The sequence below is a fragment of the Chlamydotis macqueenii genome, chromosome 4, assembly GCF_036417535.1.
Source record: "Chlamydotis macqueenii isolate bChlMac1 chromosome 4, bChlMac1.mat, whole genome shotgun sequence".
Taxonomy (NCBI): domain Eukaryota; kingdom Metazoa; phylum Chordata; class Aves; order Otidiformes; family Otididae; genus Chlamydotis; species Chlamydotis macqueenii.
In genome coordinates, this window is record NC_141559.1 from 81585141 (window position 1) to 81605335 (window position 20195).

General features: G+C 54.6%; 1 protein-coding gene across 3 annotated transcripts in view; it reads left to right on the top strand.

The window, feature by feature from the left end:
• PTPRA (protein tyrosine phosphatase receptor type A) overlaps positions 1-17205 on the top strand; it is a 118213-nt gene extending 101008 nt beyond the window's left edge. For all 3 annotated transcript variants that reach the window (XM_086746136.1, XM_086746134.1, XM_086746135.1), the window contains 17 exons: positions 850-923; positions 3303-3439; positions 5099-5189; positions 5665-5741; positions 6837-6873; positions 8068-8165; positions 8311-8430; positions 9164-9330; positions 10221-10356; positions 11329-11478; positions 11602-11695; positions 13089-13165; positions 14645-14779; positions 15143-15268; positions 15681-15832; positions 16136-16271; positions 16573-17205. In XM_086746136.1, coding sequence (XP_086602262.1) covers positions 850-923; positions 3303-3439; positions 5099-5189; positions 5665-5741; positions 6837-6873; positions 8068-8165; positions 8311-8430; positions 9164-9330; positions 10221-10356; positions 11329-11478; positions 11602-11695; positions 13089-13165; positions 14645-14779; positions 15143-15268; positions 15681-15832; positions 16136-16271; positions 16573-16647 — 1882 coding nt within the window. In that variant the 3' untranslated portion in view covers positions 16648-17205. The remainder of the gene's footprint in view (positions 1-849; positions 924-3302; positions 3440-5098; positions 5190-5664; positions 5742-6836; positions 6874-8067; positions 8166-8310; positions 8431-9163; positions 9331-10220; positions 10357-11328; positions 11479-11601; positions 11696-13088; positions 13166-14644; positions 14780-15142; positions 15269-15680; positions 15833-16135; positions 16272-16572) is intronic.
• The last annotated feature ends 2990 nt before the right edge of the window (positions 17206-20195 follow it).

Here is a 20195-nt window from a genome sequence, read left to right on the forward strand (position 1 = left end):
CCATTTTTTAAAAATCCAAGCATCTGTGCTGCTCAACGTCATAGATTCATGGCATGGTTAGGGTTGGAAGGGACCTTCAAAGACCATCCAGCCCAACCCCCCTGCAAGGAGCAGGGACATCTCCAACCAGATCAGGTTGCTCAGAGCCTGAGCGCATATCTGCTCAGCTAGAAGGTCTTTATCCACCCACATTTTAATTTACTCAATATTTTGGTGATTAAATAAGGAAAATAAAAAAAGAGAAAGCTGTTTCTTTAGTGGTAGAAAAATTCCCTTCGTCTGTTGGCTGTGGGCCTGCCCTTGCAGCAATGAACCTGATGAGAGTTTTGCCTCGGGAGTTCGGCGGCAGCGGAGTTGGAGTCCTCCCCACCTGGCTTCCAGCCCTTAAAAAAAAAGAGTTTCTGTTCGCCGCCGCCTGCCCGGTGATTCAGCAAAACCCTTAACTTCAGGCAGACGGCGCGTAAGCATCTGCTTCAAGTTAAAAGCACATGGAGAAGGGCTTTGCTGCAGAAGGACGGATCAACCTGGGGTTATTCTGCTTTGCTGAATCAGCCCGTGGAGCGGGAGCTCCTTGGGGTCTCCTCTGTTAAAAAAGCAGCCTTAAAGCTTCTCCTCCTGGCTTTCACCTCGCTCTGGCCTCCTGCAGCCTTTCCAGACGTGGTCAGTTAAAAGTTATGCCCGTAGGGAGGATTTTAAGAGGTCTCATAGCCTCTTGGAGCCACCAGCTAGCTCATCAAGCTGTAAAAAAAGTGAAGAAAAGCCTTTTGTGGCTGCATCTCTCATCCAGAAGGTAACCTGGGCTTCTTGGTGGGTATCTACTGATGTTCTCCGTTCTCTTGTCTTCGGTAGGTTCAAGAAATACAAGCAAGCAGGGAGTCACTCCAACTCCTTTCGCTTGTCCAACGGCCGGACGGATGATGCAGGTGAGGGCCGCGGCGGTGCGACACGGGGAGCAAAAAATGCGTCTTGCAGAAGAAACAAGCTTTGTTCAGATCAAAATGGGTCAATTCAAACGTTCTTCAGAATAACAATAGGATATTTTCCTCTTTTGTTTCTTCCCCCACTTGGAATCGGCCAAAGTTAGCTAGTGAAATAACCAGCACTTCTCCTAAAAAGGGTAAAAATTCCAAAAATATCATAAAAGCCTTGAAGTGGCAAAAGCAGGGTTGGTTTATACCCTCCAGCGCAGCTTTCTGGGCAGCGCAGAGCTACCCAGCTTGGTCTACTGACCAAGCAGTGCCTGTCCCCTTCCAACCCAGCAATAAGAGTCATGCAACTCGTTGGGCATGTGGCCAACGTCATACCCAGTGGCGTCTTTTCCTGGCCAGCTCAGATGGAAATGGGTAGATATAAACACACCAGAATAAGATCGATATCATACACCAGAAGATAGACCTCTGTAAAAGTCCAGGACAGCCTAAGGCCTCGGTGGGCTGGATGCTGTGGCTTTGTTCTCCCACCTCATATTTTTTAGGAAAGTATTTTTTCGTCTACAGTTTTATTTCTTTCTTGTCCTGAACTTCCTCTGTTTTCCACGATTTTGGCAAACTTTTATAGAATGAAAATTTATTTCCCAGCTTCGTTCCAGCAACAAGATGTTTGCCCTCAAGTGGTTAGTATTAAAATGTGCAGTCCTTCCAACGCTGAGCTGCTCACGTTCCTCTTGAATTTCCACAATATCGCTTTGACTCAAATAAGAACCTTCTCTGAAAAAAAAAAACACATCTTTGTGGAATAATTAAATATCCTTCTACCCTTTCAAATTAGGATGACGGCTGATTAAAACTCTCTTGAGTTGGGCGTTTCTGTTTGTATGTAGGCACCAAAGAGCTGAAGAGGAGCCACCACCTCTTAGACTCTGCTCAGATTCTGTTTCTGAGCTGCCTGCACATAAACCCAACACCTTCGGAGCGAGCGCTAGCTTAAAATCAGCACCTTTTTTTAATTCTGGCAGCCAAGACGTCCCTACCCAAGACATACATTGCTGTAAGCGAAGGTGTGAACTTCATAAACTGCCGTTGTGTTGCTGTAACCCTCGCGTGGCCTTTCTTGGCTTCGCTGAGGAACCGCAAGCAACGGCTACCTTTGCTGTGTCCACCTGGGAGTTATGTGATGGTGCCAAAATTTCCACATGAGTGAAGTCTGAATTCAAAGCGAGGTGGTCTTCATCCCCCAATATTGATGACTTAGAATCAGAGAATCGTTTAGGTTGGAAAAGACCCTTAAGATCATCAAGTCCAACCTAGCACTGCCAGGTCCACCACCCAACCATGTCCCTAAGCACCACATCTACACCTCTTTTAAACCCCTCCTGGGATGGTGACCCAACCTCTTCCCTGGGCAGCCTGTTCCAGTGCCTGACAACCCTTTTGGTGAAGAAATTTTTCCTAATATCCAATCTAAACGTTCCCTGGTGCAACTTGACGCCCTTTCCTCTTGTCCTATCACAAGTTACTTGGGAGAGGAGACCAACCCCCACCTCCCCACACCCTCCTCTCAGGCAGTTGTAGAGAGCAATGAGGTCTCCCCTCAACCTCCTCTTCTCCAGACTGAGCAACCCCAGTTTCCTCAGCCGCTCCTCATCAGAGTTGTGCTCCAGACCCCTCACCAGCTTCGTTGCTCTTCTCCAGCACCTCAACGTCCTTCTTGTACTGAGGGGCCCAAAACTGCACACAGTATTTGAGGTGCGGCCTCTCCAGTGCCGAGTACAGGGTAACAATCACTTCCCTCATCCTGCTGGCCACACTGTTCCTGATGCAAGCCAGGATGCTCTTGGCCCTCTTGGCCACCTGGGCACACTGCTGGCTCATGTTCAGACAACTGTTGACCAACACCTTTTTCACCAGGCAGGTCCTTTTTCACCAGGCAGCTTTCCAGCCACTCTTCCCCAAGCCTGTAGCGTTGCATGGGGTTGGTCCTCCTTGCTCTGTCCTGCCTCTACGACAGCGTAACGCTCAACCGCAGGGTGCTGAAAGAGTTTTGTGTTATCGTAGCATTCACCAAATTTTTGTGCACCATCCGTAGGAAGAACAAAAGGCTTGGAAGTGTTCGAGGCCAGGATGGACTGGCCTTTGAGCTACCTGGTCTGGCTTTGAGCAAGCTGCCCATGAAAGGGGAATTGGAACGAAGTGATCTTTAAGGTCCCTTCCAACACAAACCATTCTGTGATTCTATGAAAATACGGGACAGTGAGGATGCGAGGTGGCCCTGAAAGCGGACAGCTCAGGGTGTGTGAGGTCCTGTTGCCCACCTGGGCATGGATGAGTGGGTGGGCACCTCTGATGGTTGGGTTGTCGTTGCAGAGCCTCAGAGTATGCCGCTGCTCGCCCGCTCCCCCAGCACCAACCGCAAATATCCACCTCTGCCCGTCGATAAGCTGGAAGAGGAGATCAACCGCCGGATGGCAGATGACAACAAGCTCTTTCGGGAGGAGTTCAACGTGAGTGCCTTCGATTCCTTCCCTTAAATCCCACAGGCTGCTCTCAGGTCGGGCTGGTGACACACAGAGGGGAAAAATCTGGTCGTGCTTCGTAGAGCAGGGGCAAAACAACTGGTACCTCAGCGAGGAGCTGCAGCGTGTGGTGGTACTCAGCTTGGGAACAGCACCTCAGCCCAGGGATAATTGAGTCGATAAAATAACGGTGCTGGTGCTGGACACCGTGCTTCAGAAGACCTTATCTGGGAGGTTCACAGAGGGAATGGTGGTCTGCCTGGTGCTCAGGAGTTTCTCAAAGAGCTGCGAGGTGCGAGGAGCAATTCTGATCCTAAATCTGCCGTGATGGTGGGCAAGCCCCTGCTGCTCATATTCACTACAGAAAGTAGAATTCACTAACAAGCAGCGCTGTGGGGTTACATTTTTCTGGGTTTGTGATGTGTCCTGGATGTCTTTGGGTCTTCCAGAGCTCCCCTCCCTGCCGGTTTCCTCCCAAGCGCTGCCTTTCCTCCCAGTCCTCATGGCTTGAATCCACAAACAGCCAAAACAAGAGCTCTGACAGCGAAGCAGAAATGACCCCATCTATTTCAGTGAGCTGTTAACCCTGAAACAGAACGGTGACAATTTATAGGACAAGAGCTGGCCTCCAACAGGGAGTAACAATTCAGTGTTCACAATAATTGTGCTTATCCCGTGATGCCAGAGCGTCTCTTTTGAGATGGCTACAACCTCTTCCTGACGTGGCTGAGCTCTGCAGCTTCTTGCGACGATAAACCTGTTTCACTTGCCTACAAAAGCAGGTAGAGCAGTAACGAGGGAGGGGACGAAGTGAAATAACTGACTGGAGTACCCCAGCGTGTAACACAGGAGCTGCTGACCTACCTGAACCCTCCATCAGCCTAATAAAAAAAAACCCACCATCGTCTCCAGCCGTAGGTCCAAGGCGCGATATGGCAAGATGGGGATGATGAGAAGATTAAAAAAAAAAATCCACTCGACTTTCTTCAGCTGTTGCACAACTTGATACCCTTCCTGGCTGCGCTTCGATGAAACTAAATAGGTGCAACGAGTGCTTGGGGAGGGGGATTTTTGGCGTTATAAATACTCAATTGCCTTGAAGACTTCCGTTGCTGAAGCACGTCTGTCATGTCGGCAGGAGGAAGGGATGGCCAATCCCTCTGGTATATTCCTATCCGGCTCGCTACTCAAAGAGGATGTGGAGTAACGGTGCTGGGGAAGCACCTCCTCTGCTCGAGCGTGAAACCCAACCGCTGTGACCGGGACAGCATCGCCTGTCACCGTTAGCATCGCTGTTAACGGAGGAGATCTCAGCAGGAGCCTCCCTGGGCAGAAATGAGCTCCTTGATCCCTGGGCTGGTGGGTTTGGTGTCGGAGGCTTTGCTGCCACCTCGTGTTGGTGGGTCCTGAGGTTCCAGATATCACGTTTGAGAAGGGATTTGCTCTCTCTGGTCCAGCCAGTCTATTTAAATGATCACCTTGAGCTCGGTGGGACTGAGGAGCTGATGCTGGGGTGGAGCTGAGGGATCTGGATGGTGGGGATGTGTCCGAAGGGGCGGGATGCTCGGGTGCATCGTGGTTGTGTTGTGGTTACTGCCGTGCCGTGAGTAAGAACATCATGGAAATCCCCCTTTTCTGCTGTTGCAGGCTCTCCCAGCGTGTCCCATACAGGCCACGTGTGAAGCTGCTTCCAAGGAGGAGAACAAGGAGAAGAACAGATACGTGAACATTTTGCCCTGTAGGTATTGGAGCTGGTTGGGGGGGGGCAGGGACACACATGGCCAGTGCTGCTGCCAGGGCTCTCCATTCCTGTTTTTGGGATGAGTGAGGACACGGCTGAGGTCATTTTGCATCCTGGATGGGTGGCTGCATCTGCTTTAGCTTTAGATACCTACTAGAAGGAGCTCCCTGGAGACGTCAGTGGCCGTGGGAAATGGAACGGATGGGAAACACCGAAACGGCCAGCTCTTGCTGGGTGGCGTGGGGCGGCGGGCTGGCGCGGGGGCTTCCTCAAATGTGAGAAAACTTCCTTGCGTGAAGTCTAGCACCTCTCCAGGCTTGAGCGAGTAGAATCTGGGGGCATAACGGTGTTTGTGCGTGCGAGGGAGCCGACGAGCCCGGGCTCCACTCCAACACCTGGCTTTCTCGCTACACGAGATATCGGCTACGTGGAGGGAGTTGGTTTTAATGCAGGGTTTGATTTTTTTTTCCAGATGATCATTCCAGGGTTCACCTAACTCCTGTCGAGGGAGTTCCTGACTCCGACTACATCAACGCCTCCTTCATTAATGTGAGTTTTGTCATTTGAAGGGGAAATCCCCACCGGCCGTGTCCCAGCCGGCCGTGCCTGGTCCCACCAGGAGGGTGGGACTTTTATAGGATGTGACTTGTGCTACCTCCCACGTTAACACCTCCCCAGCTCCTCCAGAGCAACAAATTATGCCAGTTTTTTATCTCCTAACCTTTGTGTGGCTGTGGTAGAGCTCACTGTGCTCCGCTCTGTGTCGTGAGCCCGAAAAAAAAGTGGTTGGAATAAGAGACAGAGGACTCCCAAATTCTGGCTCTGTCTCTGCCCTCGCTCGGCTGTTTTGCCATAGTCACATCTCTTCCCACCTAACTTTTCTGCATTCAGACTCCTTAGGGTGCTGCAAAGCCAAGCCGGCTGGTTTGGAAGGGCTTTGGGAGCCGTTCCTGCAGGAATTGGGGATTTTTCATTAATGGCTGATGAGTAGCGTGGCTGGTTAATCATCGGTGCTTCCCAGCTTGCAGGGCTGGATGTGGGAAGGGGATGAGAAAGAAACCAAGCAACCCAGCTGAAATAGAAGCAACATTGCCCTACTCTGCTCCTAGGAGGAGATGGCTCCTAGATGACTGTAATCACAATAAATAAATAAATTGGAAGGGGAATGCAAAGAAGTAGACTTAGAGAGAGATGGAAACACGTGAAGAAAAACAAGACCCAAAAGAGCTTTTTAGTTTTTCCACCAATAAGTAAATATCCCGTAGGAAATACACAAAATCCATTCCCGTGAGTTCAACAGCCCCATCTCCCGCAGACAGATGCCGATTTGCCCGTGATGGTCTGGAGGCAGGGTCTGTTCGCGGCAGAGGGCTGTCCGTGACCGCTTTGCGAGCGCTCTGTGCCAACAAGTGGGGTTGTTCCCGCGTTACGTGAGCGTGGGGAGCGTTGCTCCGGGGCAGGGACCCTTTGCACGGGGATTTTCCATTGTTTCTGCTCCACTGTTGGCATTGTTCCTCCTTTTGGAGGCCGCAGCCCCTTCTCTGCAGAGCAGGTGATGGCTGTTTGTCAGTGATGTAGATGCAGTTCATTGTTCTCGTGTCAGACAAATATTAATCTTTAATTTGTCTTCTTTTTTCTCTACAGGGGTACCAAGAGAAAAACAAGTTCATTGCTGCACAAGGTAAACGCTCGGGTATTCCCACAGCTCTGTCTGGTGGCAGCTGGGCCGGGGTCCTTCTGCGCTGGGAGGCTGTGCCAGTCTGACCACAGCGCAGCGCCGTGCGGAGCTCTCCTGGTCCAAAGGAGGCTTGGCTGGTCCACAGTTTGTTCCCAAAATGGTTTTCCCAGTCAAAAGCCAGCGCTGGATGCGTCGGAGGAGGAAGAGAATGTGCAATACCCATTGCTGGAGGCTGTCAAAGCCTTTCCTCCCTGAGCCTTGACCTTCCACCCTGGCCCACAGCTGCAAGTGGTTGTGATCTCTGGAAATATTGCCAGTGAGCTGCTTAATTAAATTCCCCAAATCTCTGATTACCGAGAGCACCACGCTGATCTGGTTTCCTTTCTGCTCCTTTTTAAACCTCAGCAAGCAAGAACGTGGGCTGGTGCCCTTGGAGAGAAACTTCTCCGTGGTCTTCAGAGGGGAGGCAGGACTATCAGCTATTGAAAGCAACGAGCATCACGAGTCTTCCCAAGCTCAGCTGCCCCCACCCAGAGCATCACCAGCTTGCAGGCACCATCCGTAGCCCTCCCGCTCTCTTGCTTTCCTTGTCCCGGTCCAAACACGTCCCTAAAACCGAGATACCCACTTGCAGGGAGGTTCATGTCGGCAGAAGTGGGGTTATCTGACCGTGGGAGGTGGTTTGCATCTCCTCTCTTGACTTGCAGGCGGGTTAAGACATCGCCTGCCAGCTTGCTTGGCTCTAACTGGAGAGGGAAGGCTGGATCAGGTCCGTCAGTGGTACCAGTAAAGCTTTGGCTCAGCGGTTCTCTTGGCTCGCCCTTGTTGAAATGGGAGCTCGTGGCTAAAGCACAAAGCTCGGGGACAGGACTTCTGTGAGCTGCTTGTGACGGCCACAGTTGCCCTGGGTGACCTTAGGCAGGTCTTTTCCATGCTCCATTTGTCTGATTTCCCCTTCTTGGGCTAAAAATGGGATTCCTCATCATAAAACATAGCCAAAAAGCCCAGCTCTTGTGTGATAGGGTCATTCCTTGGGTTAGCGGACGTTCCCAGACACCAAAACACCTCCTGTGCTGACATCTATTGGCAAAAAATGTGTTGCATCATCCACGACGCGTGACTTCACACGCTGGGTTTGTGTCTCGGTGCTTGAGGGGCTGATCCCAAAGACCGCGTTTCTTTTTACCTTCCGCTTAGGACCAAAGGAAGAAACCGTCAACGATTTTTGGAGGATGATTTGGGAGCAAAACACAGCGACGATTGTCATGGTGACCAACCTGAAAGAGAGGAAGGAGGTAGGTGCCAGGAGGCTTCTTGAGCTGGTATCTAACCCAGCTTTGTCCAAATCCAGCACATCTCATGCCCGTGGGCGGGTCTGGGAGCCAATCCCAGGCTTGCAAGGGACCGGAGCTCACCTGCGCCCGTTTTCTCTCCCCGCAGTGTAAATGTGCTCAGTACTGGCCGGATCAGGGCTGCTGGACGTACGGGAACATCCGAGTGTCCGTGGAGGACGTGACCGTCCTGGTAGATTACACCGTGCGGAAGTTCTGCATCCAGCAGGTGCCGGGGCTCGCGTCTCCCATCCCATCCCATCCCATCCCATCCCATCCCATCCCATCCCATCCCATCCCATCCCATCCCATCCCATCCCATCCCATCCCATCCCTCCCCTCTCTGCACTGGGCATCCAACAGGCATGCCGGCCTGCTCCTTGACTCCTCCGAGGTGCCGTGAGAGCAGAGTATGGATGAAATGACCCCCAGCATCCATTTTTAACCAGCACTGTTAGGAATTCACACACCTGGGAGCCCGTTCCCAGCAGGTACCAGCACGGCTGTGCTGAGAGCGGGGAAGTTGATCGATGCCAGGGCCGAAATTCAGCCCGCTTGCCGTTACCAGTATCACTTCCTGCTCGCACCCGCAGCCCCTTAATGCCTGCAAATAATCGGAGTTATCTCCTGAGCCGGGACGGAATCCAGCGCCGTATGCCTTGGTTTGGATTGCTGTCCCATCTGTCGTTACATTTTCTCGTCCTCCGAGGAGGCTCTGGATGCTTTAGTCGCTCTGTTTGTTTTCCTGCTGCTCTCAGAGGCAGGCAAGGAAGAGCTGGACCCTGAGCGGGGTTCTCCTGAGCTTCATCCTTCATCCCAACAACCTGGACGTGGATGGTTTCCTCCCCTGCTTCTTAAAGCCATCCAGCTCCATCCTGGGGCTGGAGCTCCCTCTCTGCCCTTGCTTTTGGGGAAAGAAGGGAAATCTGAGTGTTTATCCTGAACACACGTCTCCCCTTCAGGTCGGCGACGTCACGAACAAGAAGCCTCAGCGCCTGGTGACTCAATTCCACTTCACCAGCTGGCCCGACTTCGGGGTGCCCTTCACCCCCATCGGGATGCTGAAGTTCTTGAAGAAGGTGAAGACGTGTAACCCCCAGTACGCGGGAGCGATAGTCGTGCACTGCAGGTACGTCCTGCTCACGGCTGACCTCTGCCTCTCCTGGGTCACTTGGAAAGCGTCTCCTGTTTACTACTAAAAGGATTTTTTTTTTCAGTCAGGCCTTTTTTATTATTTTTATGGTGTTACAACTCAAGTTGAGTGGTCTTCCTTTGGGTTAACTTGGCTGGGTGAGCCAAGCTAAGCACCACTGCTGGGCTTTGGTGGCATCTCCCTTGGCTCCCCGCTGGCCTGGGCGTGAGAGGACAACATCTCCTGTTGCGAGGAGGCAGTACTCAGCTGCCAGCGTGCCTGGGAGTGGAGACCACAGTGTTTGACCTCACGTGAAGTGATTTCAGGCACAGGAGCAAGCCTGAGGGAGCTGCAGGGGCTGTCCACGTGTCAGTAAGGGAAGGCCCCATGGTTAAAGGCAGAGGTGATGATCACAGTTGCAGCCTCCCAGGTCCATCTCTCCAGCTTCCTTTTCAGGAGGCAGCTGACAAAAGAACTTTGTCTTCCCGTAGCGTCTGTGGGCCTCAACTTTCTTCTCCTTAATGGTTGGTTTACCAGCACAGAAACCACCTTCTGTGGAGGCTGACTGGAAGGAGCAGCAGGCAGCTGGTGGGGGGCAGGCAGCCCGTGCGGACTCTGGAAGCCGCAGCTGGCTTGAGCTTTGCTTTGGCTCATGCTGCTCTCCGCCTTCACGCGCTGCGGTCACGGCAGTTGTTGGAGATGCTCTGTGCATCTCTCTGCAAAACCCGGGAGACACTGAACACCTGGCTGAGGACCTTTCTCATCTCCAAACCAGATTTTGCTATTTACTCACTGCTGAGGAGCGTCTGGCTCGCTCCCGGCCACTCTACAACGGATTCCAACGCCAACACTGCTGCGCTGACCGCTTGTCCCCTCTGCTCTTTCAGCGCCGGGGTAGGACGCACGGGCACTTTCATCGTCATCGATGCCATGCTGGACATGATGCACGCGGAGAGGAAGGTGGACGTTTACGGCTTCGTGAGCCGGATCCGGGCTCAGCGCTGCCAGATGGTACAGACAGATGTAAGTGCGCTGCGGCGGCTTCGTTTGGGCTTTGCTCGCTGGAGTTAGATTTCCTTCGTGCAGTCGGTCCCAGCCTGCAGCAAAGCCTACGTGGAGGTTGAGTATCATCCCTCATCTTGGAAGGGTGCTGCACCAAGCCTTTCGCTGGGTCCTGCGCTGTTTAATCCCCTTCATACAGCCGTAGATTTGGGGTGTGGAACACTGGCCCAGGTTGCCCAGAGAGGCGGTGGATGCCCCATCCCTGGAAACATTCCAGGCCAGGTTGGCCGGGGCTGTGAGCAACCTGATCTGGTTGGAGATGTCCCTGCTCCTTGCAGGGGGGTTGGACTGGATGGGCTTGAGAGGTCCCTTCCAACCCAAACCATTCTGTGATTCTGTGATTTAAGTTGGAAAAGACCCCTAAGATATTGAGTCCAACCGTTAACCTGACACTGCCAAGTCCACCACCCAACCATGTCCCTAAGCACCACATCTACACCTCTTTTAAACCCCTCCTGGGATGGTGACTCCACCACTTCCCTGGGCAGCCTGTTTCAGTGCTTGACAACCCTTTTGGTGAAGAAATTTTTCCTAATATCCAATCTAAACGTTCCCTGGTGCAACTTGAGGCCATTTCCTCGTGTCCTATCACAAGTTACTTGGGAGAGGAGACCAACCCCCACCTCCCCACACCCTCCTCTCAGGCGGTTGTAGAGAGCAATGAGGTCTCCCCTCAGCCTCCTCTTCTCCAGACTTGGAGAAAGTTTTGTGTCACACCAGCTTTGTGTGGTGTAGCAAATAAGGTCCCAGTCCCCGTACAGCAGCGGGAAGGTTGTTACCCACTTTTCTGGGATCCCAGAGGGATGCCACGTGCCAGGGGAGCATGGGTGGGCAGTGGGATGGTGAGTTTGCAGCCAACGTGTGCGCGGGCACCGGGATGCGCTCGCTGAGCGTGGAACGGAGGCTGATGGCTTCTCCCTGCGACCCTCGCAGATGCAGTATGTGTTTATATACCAAGCACTTCTCGAGCACTATCTCTACGGTGACACGGAGCTGGAGGTGACCTCGTTAGAGATCCACCTCCAGAAGATCTACAACAAAGTGCCAGGGACCAGCAGCAACGGGCTGGAGGAGGAGTTCAAGGTGAGCATGGTTCTTGTTCTGATGGATCCGCTCGGGTGGTGCTGGGCTGCGGGGACCACCACGCGCCTGCCTGGCGCTGGGCGGCTCTGAAAGCCGTCCCTGCTTTCGTTCCTTCCTCTGCAGAAACTCACTTCAATCAAAATTCAGAACGACAAGATGAGAACGGGCAACTTGCCGGCAAACATGAAGAAGAACAGGGTGCTTCAGATAATTCCATGTGAGATTTGTTTGTCTGGCTGGGGAACGCACGCCTGGTGGGTGTGGGGACCTTTTGGGTGGGTGTGGGGACAGGGGTCAGGCTGGAGAACTGGGCCAACAGGAACCTCATGATGTTCAACAAGGAGAAATGCAAAGTCCTGCCCCTGAGGAGGAGCAACCCCAGCCACCAGTATGCGCTGGGAGCCACCCAGCTGGAAAGCAGCTTGGCAGGAGAGGACCTGGAGGTCCTGGTGACACCGAGGTGACCTTGAGCCAGCAACGTGCCCTTGCGGCAGTGGTGGCCAGTGGTGTCCTGGGCCACGTTAGCCAGAACATTGCCAGCGGGTTGAGGGAGGGGATCCTTCCCCTCTGCTCAGCACTGGTGAGGCCACGCCTGGAGCACTGTGTCCAGTGCTGGGCTCCGCAGTCCAAGAGAGACATGGCCAGACTGGAGAGTCCAGCGAAGGGCCACGAAGGTGCCAAAGGGACTGGAGCATCTCTGCTGTGAGGAGAGGCTGAGGGAGCTGGGACTGCTCAGCCTGGACGGGAGAAGGCTCTGGGGGTCTCCTCAATGTCCATGAATACCTGGAGGGAGGGTGCAAAGAGGACGGAGCCAGGCTCTTTCCAGTGGTGCCCAGTGACAGGACAAGGGGCGATGGGCACAAACTGAGACGCAGGAGGGTCCCTCTGAACATCAGGAAACACTTTTTGTCTGTGAGGGTGACCGAGCCCCGGCACAGGTTGTCCAGGGAGGTTGTGGAGTCTCCGTGCTTGGAGATGTTCAAAATCCATCTGCACATGGTTGTGGGCAACCAGCTCTGGGTGCCCCCGCTTGGGACCCTGTGTCCTCCAGAGTTTCCTTCCCACCTCAGCCACTCTGGGATTCTGTGAGTGCCCAGGAGCTGTCGAGACAGAGGCATTTGTGCCCACAGCAGTGGAGTCACAGACTGGCTGAAGTTGGAAGGGACCGCTGGAGGTCATCTGCTCCAGCCCCCTACTCCAGGAGGGGTAGCATGAAGGGACGGGACAGGTGGATTTTCATGGCCGACTACAGCGCTGCCCTGGGGCTTTCTTGCTTTTGTTCTGCCCTGTCCCTGCCGTGACTTCCCTCTCAGCAGGTTTACGCTGCCGAGGCTTTCTGCCTCGAGGGAGAAAGGAGTCCCTGTGTTGACCAGGTCTTGCTCCTGGAGTCCTCAGCACCCCCTTCTCCTTCCCCAAACCAGGGCTTGGCAGAAGGCAGGACTGAGTCTCCTGGTCCCAGCTGGGCGGTGTAAATGCAGGACCCTCCTTCCCGCATCTCCATCCTCTCACCCAGGGCTTGGTGACTTCCCAGCTCAAGGCCACGTGTGGTTGTCAAGGAGTTCTGCTTTGAAAGTGCTCTCCAAACTCCGGTCATTTTGCATCTTTTTCAGATGAGTTCAACCGAGTAATCATTCCAGTGAAGAGAGGTGAAGAGAACACAGACTACGTAAACGCGTCCTTCATTGACGTGAGTCTTCTTTAATCTTCTTCCCATTTTCTCCCAGTGGAAACTCTCTACCTCACGCTGCTTCTTATGGAAAGGATTTGTCCCCGAACACTTCTTCTCTGGGTTTTGGGAGGCTCTTCCCACCTGACTTTGCTTTGTGTCACCGGATGGCTTCTCCAAGAAGCCCCCTCTGTACGTACAGTTTCCTTGTGACCCACGGATGGTGGGAGAGGAGAGCTGGAGCCTCCAAATCCTGACCTCCCTTCTGCCAGCTCCGCTGATGGCTTCGCAGAAGCGGATGCGCGTAGCCATGGAAACGATTGCCGTGTTCGTTTGGTCAGAAAACATCCGCTAGATTAGGTAACGGAGGAACACTCGGATCCCAAAGCCCTTGAGAAGAACCGGGTCAATCCCATTATACCTGTCTGGGTGCCTGGAGGAGTCGAGGCAAAGAGGTTAAAAGCTTTCCTCCCTCCGCGGAGGGGGAAGTGATTGCACATCCTTTTCTCCTGAGTAATCCTGTTGACTTCAGGGGGACGTCTCGTATGAGTATTTGTCTTCGTGCAGCGATGCCGGCGCTGGCTAAGTGAGAGCCCGGCTCTTTCCTAGCCCAATTTCTATTTTCATCACCTAATGGCAAGGGTTGGGTTTTTTTTTTCCCCCAAAAGGCAATTACTGCCATGCATTGAACCAGTAAAACCAGCTTATTCCCAGTTATAAATTAATTGCTCCCTGAAATCTCCTCTGCTGGGTCCCCACGGACACAACGCAGCCTTGTTCCGCATCCGAGATCAGCCAGCTTAAATGTCAGGCAAGCAATTGTGGAGGATTCAATTTCCTGCCTCTGCTGAACTTTGCTTAAATGACAACCTCCAGATGACAAAGCATCTGCGGTCGCAAACTGCAGCGAGGGCACGGGGGAACGTCGGAGCTTTTTTGGAATGAGGAGTGGTTCTGGAAAAGCCAGAGTCATCTGGACTTGCTACTGGTTTTCCTAGGTTATGGAATGGTTTGGGTTGGAAGAGACTTGAAGGGCCATCTAGTTCCGTCTCGTTTTGCTTACTTGTTCCAAAAATCCCCGGTAAAAATCACACCTGAAGTGCTCGGAGCTTAGGCAGGGCTCTACTACAACGCTCAGACCTTGCAACGTGTCTTAGGAGTGCTGGAAAGCCAAGTCTTCCTTCACCGAGTGGATCAGGCCACGCATGTGTAGGGGGTATGATCCTCCTCCAGCTGTTTTCTTTCCAAACAAAGGTCTTGCCACCGCGAAACGCGGGCTGATGGCACCCCAGCTGCCGAGCAGCGGCGTGGTGGTGCCGCTGCGTGGGGACGTAGCTCGCCGTGGGAGAGGGTTTCTCTGCCCAGGCTGCGGTCGTTCACGTGGACAGTCACCGTACGCCCAAAATTTGACGGAGCGTGGTAACCCAACCGTGTCCGAGGGCGCTGCTCCCCGCAGCCGGGCGCGGCCGATTCACCGCTAACCCTCTTTCCGCGTTGCAGGGCTATCGCCAGAAGGACTCCTATATCGCCAGCCAAGGGCCGCTGCAGCACACGATAGAGGACTTCTGGAGGATGATCTGGGAGTGGAAGTCCTGCTCCATAGTGATGCTGACGGAGCTGGAGGAGAGGGGCCAGGTAAGCGCCCGGGCGTAGCTGCCCTTCGGCACCAGCCAAATAAATCAGTGCGACCCCGTCAAATCTCAGCGCCGCATGCGTCGGGTGCTCTTTCACCCCTTCTCCAGGAGGAAATTTGTTTCAGCCCCTACTTCTGATGCAAAGAACCCAGCTGTCTGTAGACCCAGGGCAGGGAGATGTTCCGTAAACCAACTCTAGACCCTTGGTTCTCAAAGATCCTTCGGGTGCAGCAGGCAGCTCCTCTCCGAAGCGAGCCTGTCTGGTTTTGGACAGCTGCCAGCCCCAGGAGAAGACGATTTTTATTCAAGCCCATAGGAAAAACACAAGGTCTTCACGCTGTCTTCTCCTGTAATGCTTTCTCAGGAGAAGTGTGCCCAGTACTGGCCGTCTGACGGCTCCGTGTCCTACGGAGACATCACCGTGGAGCTGAAAAAAGAGGAGGAGTGCGAGAGCTACACGGTGCGGGACCTGCTGGTGACGAACACCAGGGTAAGAGTCTGGGAGCTCCAGGTGCTCTTGGGTTTGGCTGTCGTCAACCCTCGCTGACGTTTGTGGCGCGTTGCGGTTCCTCTGGCACCTTCCCTCTGGCACCTTCAGCTCCGTCGTCTCCCGGTCATCCCAAAGCCGTGTCTGTCCCCTGCGATCCCACCTTCTTCCCTACGCTTACCTCCCACCCTTGTGGGGTTCCTGTCCTGCTGATGGCTTCCACCTTGTCCCTGTGCCCATCACCCAGCCTCCCTCCTTGATCCCTGTTCCCCACGTCCCGCCCCGCTCCATCCCATGGGAATGCCTCCCCTCCACAAGCGGATGGCTTTCCCAAAGCTCTGAGCCGGTGGGTTTCTTGCTACAAGTCTTCTCCCTCCACCAACTTACCAACCTCAAGTTGTGCTCTTCCCACCAGGAAAACAAGAGCCGGCAGATTCGGCAGTTTCATTTCCACGGCTGGCCGGAGGTTGGGATCCCCGGCGACGGGAAGGGAATGATCAACATCATCGCGGCTGTGCAGAAGCAGCAGCAGCAATCTGGCAACCACCCCATCACTGTGCACTGCAGGTAAAGCTCGGGTGGAGCCGGGGTTGGCCAACCCCTCCAAGGGGACCTGCTCTTCAAGAAGCTTTGGAGATGGTCGGAGGTCCCTCAGAAGACTTGGGCTGAGCGGGAACAGCCTGGGGAGACGCGGTATGGGGTTTTCCTGCTCAGCTAAGCAAAGAGGCTTTGGTCTTGTAGAGCGTGTCCTAGGAGAGGCACCGTTGGCTCCTCCGGTTCTCTGGTGGCTCCCTTACGGATTGTTCCCCAAGCAAAGCCAACGCGCTCGGGATGGGTGTTTTCCTTTACCTTCCCTTTTCTCTTTCCCAGTGCCGGAGCTGGAAGAACGGGCACCTTCTGCGCGCTGAGCACTGTCCTGGAAAGGGTGAAGGCGGAAGGGATTCTCGACGTCTTTCAGACGGTGAAGAGTTTAAGACTACAGAGGCCGCATATGGTGCAGACACTGGTAAGCGCAGCTCAGCGCGCCCCGCGCTCCTCCTGCCGCCTCGGGCCTCAGCGGGAACGGGCCGGGGACTCCAAAATTCCCTCGCTTGAAGGTTTTTCCCTCTCCGTGAGAGGAAGGGATGGAGGTGGAGGTATCTGGTAGGACGTCTGGAGGAGCAGAGAAGGAGGGTGGGCAGCCTGCTTTTCGGGGACGGGTGGGAAACGGGTTCCTGCTCCCGATCCGTGCTTGATCCCACATGGAGTTCCGGCTCGGGCGCGGATTCGCTGGGTCTGACGCCGTGCTCTCTCCTCGAATCCCGCAGGAACAGTACGAATTCTGCTACAAGGTGGTGCAGGAATACATCGACGCCTTCTCAGACTACGCCAACTTCAAGTGAAGACAGAGAAAGAAAAAAAAAAAAAAAGAAAAAAAAAAAAAATCCACGCCCCGAAACAAATGACAGAAGAGTTGCCTTCTTTAATATTTTGTAATATTCTGTTTGTTAATATCCCCCCCCTAAAAAAAAAATATGTGTATATATCTTAACTGTTTTAGAGGTTGGTACCATAAGCTTCATATTCGCTGGAGATTTTATATGTAGCAAAGTGTTAGTGCAGATACTGTCGGCTCCTTTTTTTTTTTTTTTTTTCCAATGTTTTATTGGGGAATTAAATAGCGTGATGTTTGGATTAATATCGTCACACCATCTCTCTTCTGGAGAGTTGCTGTTATTTTGTTTGTAAATCTTTTTTTTTTTTTTCTGGAGGGAGTAAAGCCTTTTTTTTTTAAAAAAAAAAAAAAAAGAAGAAAAAGATATTCTGGATCTCATCTAAAAAAAAAAAACCCACATCCCCGCAAGCGCAAGCTTTTCCGAACCTGCGGGGAAATGGTTTCACATTTTTCCGCTGGTAAGCTCTTAAAAAAAAAAAAAAAAACCAGAGAGAAAAAGCGCTTATCCTGTGTGTGTGTGTATATAAATATCTTCATTTCGATATAAAAAGCCAAAAAGTTTCCTCTTTCAGGGTCAGGCCACCACCACGCGGTGTGGAAACCAGTCAGGAGCGCAGCAGGGATTTCAACCCCAAAAAACCAAACCCTGGGAAAAAACCCGAAGGGTTTGGGGGTTTTGTTGGTTTATTTATTTTGTTTTCGCTCCCTGAAGGAAACGTCCCGCGTGTTTGGCGTGACTGGCGTCAGCCTCAACCTCCGCTCTCCCAGCCGAGCACCCTGAGAGGGTCTCTAGGTGGTCGCCGCTGAAGCACTCTTGGGTTTAAGGGCTTTTTTTCTTTTTATTTTTCTTTTTTTTTTCCTTTTTTTTTCTTTTTTTTTTTCCTTTTTTTCCCTTTTTTTAATGGAGATTGATTTGGGTTACCCGAGCAGGAGGCAAAAAAAAAAATGATTTTTATTGTTCTCCTGCCAGAAACAGGAAAATATATGGGGACGGGCACAAGAAAAATCCTAAGGGTAACAAAAACTCCGAGATTTTTTTTAAAAACGAGGTTAAAACGGTTGATTTTCGTAGGATTTTTTGTTACAAGGAGGTGTCTGATGGAACACCTCCCTCCCCCGGCAGCGGGGGGGTTGCTGGGGGAGCTGCGGGCGCTGGGAGAACTGGGTTCGGAGCGGAGGTTTCACCCCAAGGGTGACACCCCCCACCCAAAATGCCCCCCCCCAACCCCCCCCAAATGACCTCACTGCTGGCAGCGTCCCCACTCCATCTCCCTGGCACCCCCCGCCCCCCCAGGACCCCCCCCACCGCCGCTCCGTTAATGAAATCCAGTTTGGGGGGGGGGGGGCTTTCGGCCTAAGCCGCCAGTGACAGAAATCAACGTCCTGAACCCCAAAAAGATGTGGGGACACCCCCCCGGGGGGGTCCTTCCCCCGCGAACAGGGGCCACCCCGCCCGAAATGGGGGAGGAACTGGTGAAATCGGGGCTGGGGAGGGGAAACTGAGGCACGCCGTGGGGCTGGGGACCCTCTGAGCCCCCCCAAAAAAAAAATGAAAGGGTGTCAGGGTGCTGTCACACCAAGGGGATTTTGGGGGGGGAGGAGGCGACGGGCGCTGGCACGAGGAGGCCGAGGAGGTCACGGTCCCCCGTGGGAGCGGTGACGGGGGCGACGTCACCATCGCCCAACCCTACAAATAGCGGTGACCAGCTCCGCGGCCACCGCTGCGGCCACCGCCACGGCCACCGCCACCCACCCGCGCAGGTGAGGCCACCCCGGCGGCGGGCGCTGCGTGCGTGGGGGGGGGTGCGTGGGTGGGTGCTGGCGGTAGGCGGGGGACCCCGGGGGTGGGTGGTCCCGCTCGCTCCGAATCGGGCTCTGGGGTGGCGGGGCGGGGGGCATGACCGTGCTGGACCCAGACCCCAGCAGCACCCATGGGTGCTCAGCCCCTGCGGCATCTCCACCCCAAACCCACCCCCAAAGAGCACCCACGGGTGCTCAGCCCCTCCAATTTCTGCACCTTAAATGGGACCCTGGGGTGCTCAGCCCCTCCAGGATCCCCAGCCCACCCCACGCAGCACCCACGGGTGCTCATCCTCTCCAACGTCTCCACCCCAAACCCACCCCGAAGAGCACCCATGGGTGCTCAGCCCCCCCACATCCCCATGCCCACCCCGAAAAGCACCCACGGGTGCTCACCCCCGCCTATATCCCCATTCCCCCCCCACACAGCACCCATGGGTGCTCTCCCCCCCCGCATCCCCACCCTAAACCCACTCCAAAGAGCACCCACGGGTGCTCACCCCCGCCTATATCCCCATTCCCCCCCCACACAGCACCCATGGGTGCTCCCCCCCCAAACCCACTCCAAAGAGCACCCACGGGTGCTCACCCCCCCCACCCCATCCCCATTCCGATCCCACGCAGCACCCACGGGTGCCCACCCCACCCCCCGCGGGGTGCCGGCTGGGCTGGGTGCGGTGGGACAGGGCCCCCTCTGCCCCCCCCCCACCCCCCAGCCCCCGCCATGGCGCCCCGCGGGACCCTGCTGCTGCTGGCCCTGCTGCTGCTGCTGCTGGCCCCCGGCCCCTGCCCGGGCCAGCACTGGTCCCACGGCTGGTACCCGGGGGGCAAGCGGGCCCTCGGCCCCGCCCCGCACCGGCAGGTACGCGGGGACACCCGGAATAATCCCCGCGGGTCCCCCCCCCGGATTATCCCCCCGGATTCCCCCCCCCCGGATTATCCCCCGGATTATCCCCCCGGATTCCCCCCCCCGGATTATCCCCCCGGATTATCCCCCCGGATTCCCCCCCCCGGATTATCCCCCCGGATTATCCCCCCGGATTCCCCCCCCCCGGATTATCCCCCCGGATTATCCCCCCGGATTCCCCCCCCCGGATTATCCCCCCCCCCGTGATTATTCCCCTCAAATTATCCCCCCAGATTATCCTCCCGGATTATTCCCACCTGGATTATCCCCCGTATTTTTCCCCCCGTGAATTATCCCCCCCTCCTGGATTATTCCCCTTGCGAATTATCCCCCCCCACCCCCCCGGATTATCCCTCCCAGGTTATTCCCCCTTCGGATTATTCCCCTCTGGATTAGCCCCCTCGGATTACTCCCTCCCAGATTATCTCCCCTGAATTATTCCCCCTGGATTATCCCCCCCCTCACAGATTAACACCCCCCCCCCGAGTGGTTACCTCCACCACAGATTTACCCCCCTTCGGAATTATGCCCTCCCCCCATTACACCCCCTCCCGGGTTATCCCCTCCCTCAGATTATCCTCCCGGGATTATCGCCCCCCCCCCCCCGGATTATCCCCCTTCCATGGTTATCTCCCCCCCTCCCGAATTACCCCGCCCCCCCCCCGGGTTGGTTTATCCTCCCCCAGATTATGCCCCCTCGGGTTACCTTTCCCCAAATTATCCTCCTCGGATTACGACCCCCCTGGATTACCCCCCCTCCCTGGATTACGCCCCCCACGGGCATCCCC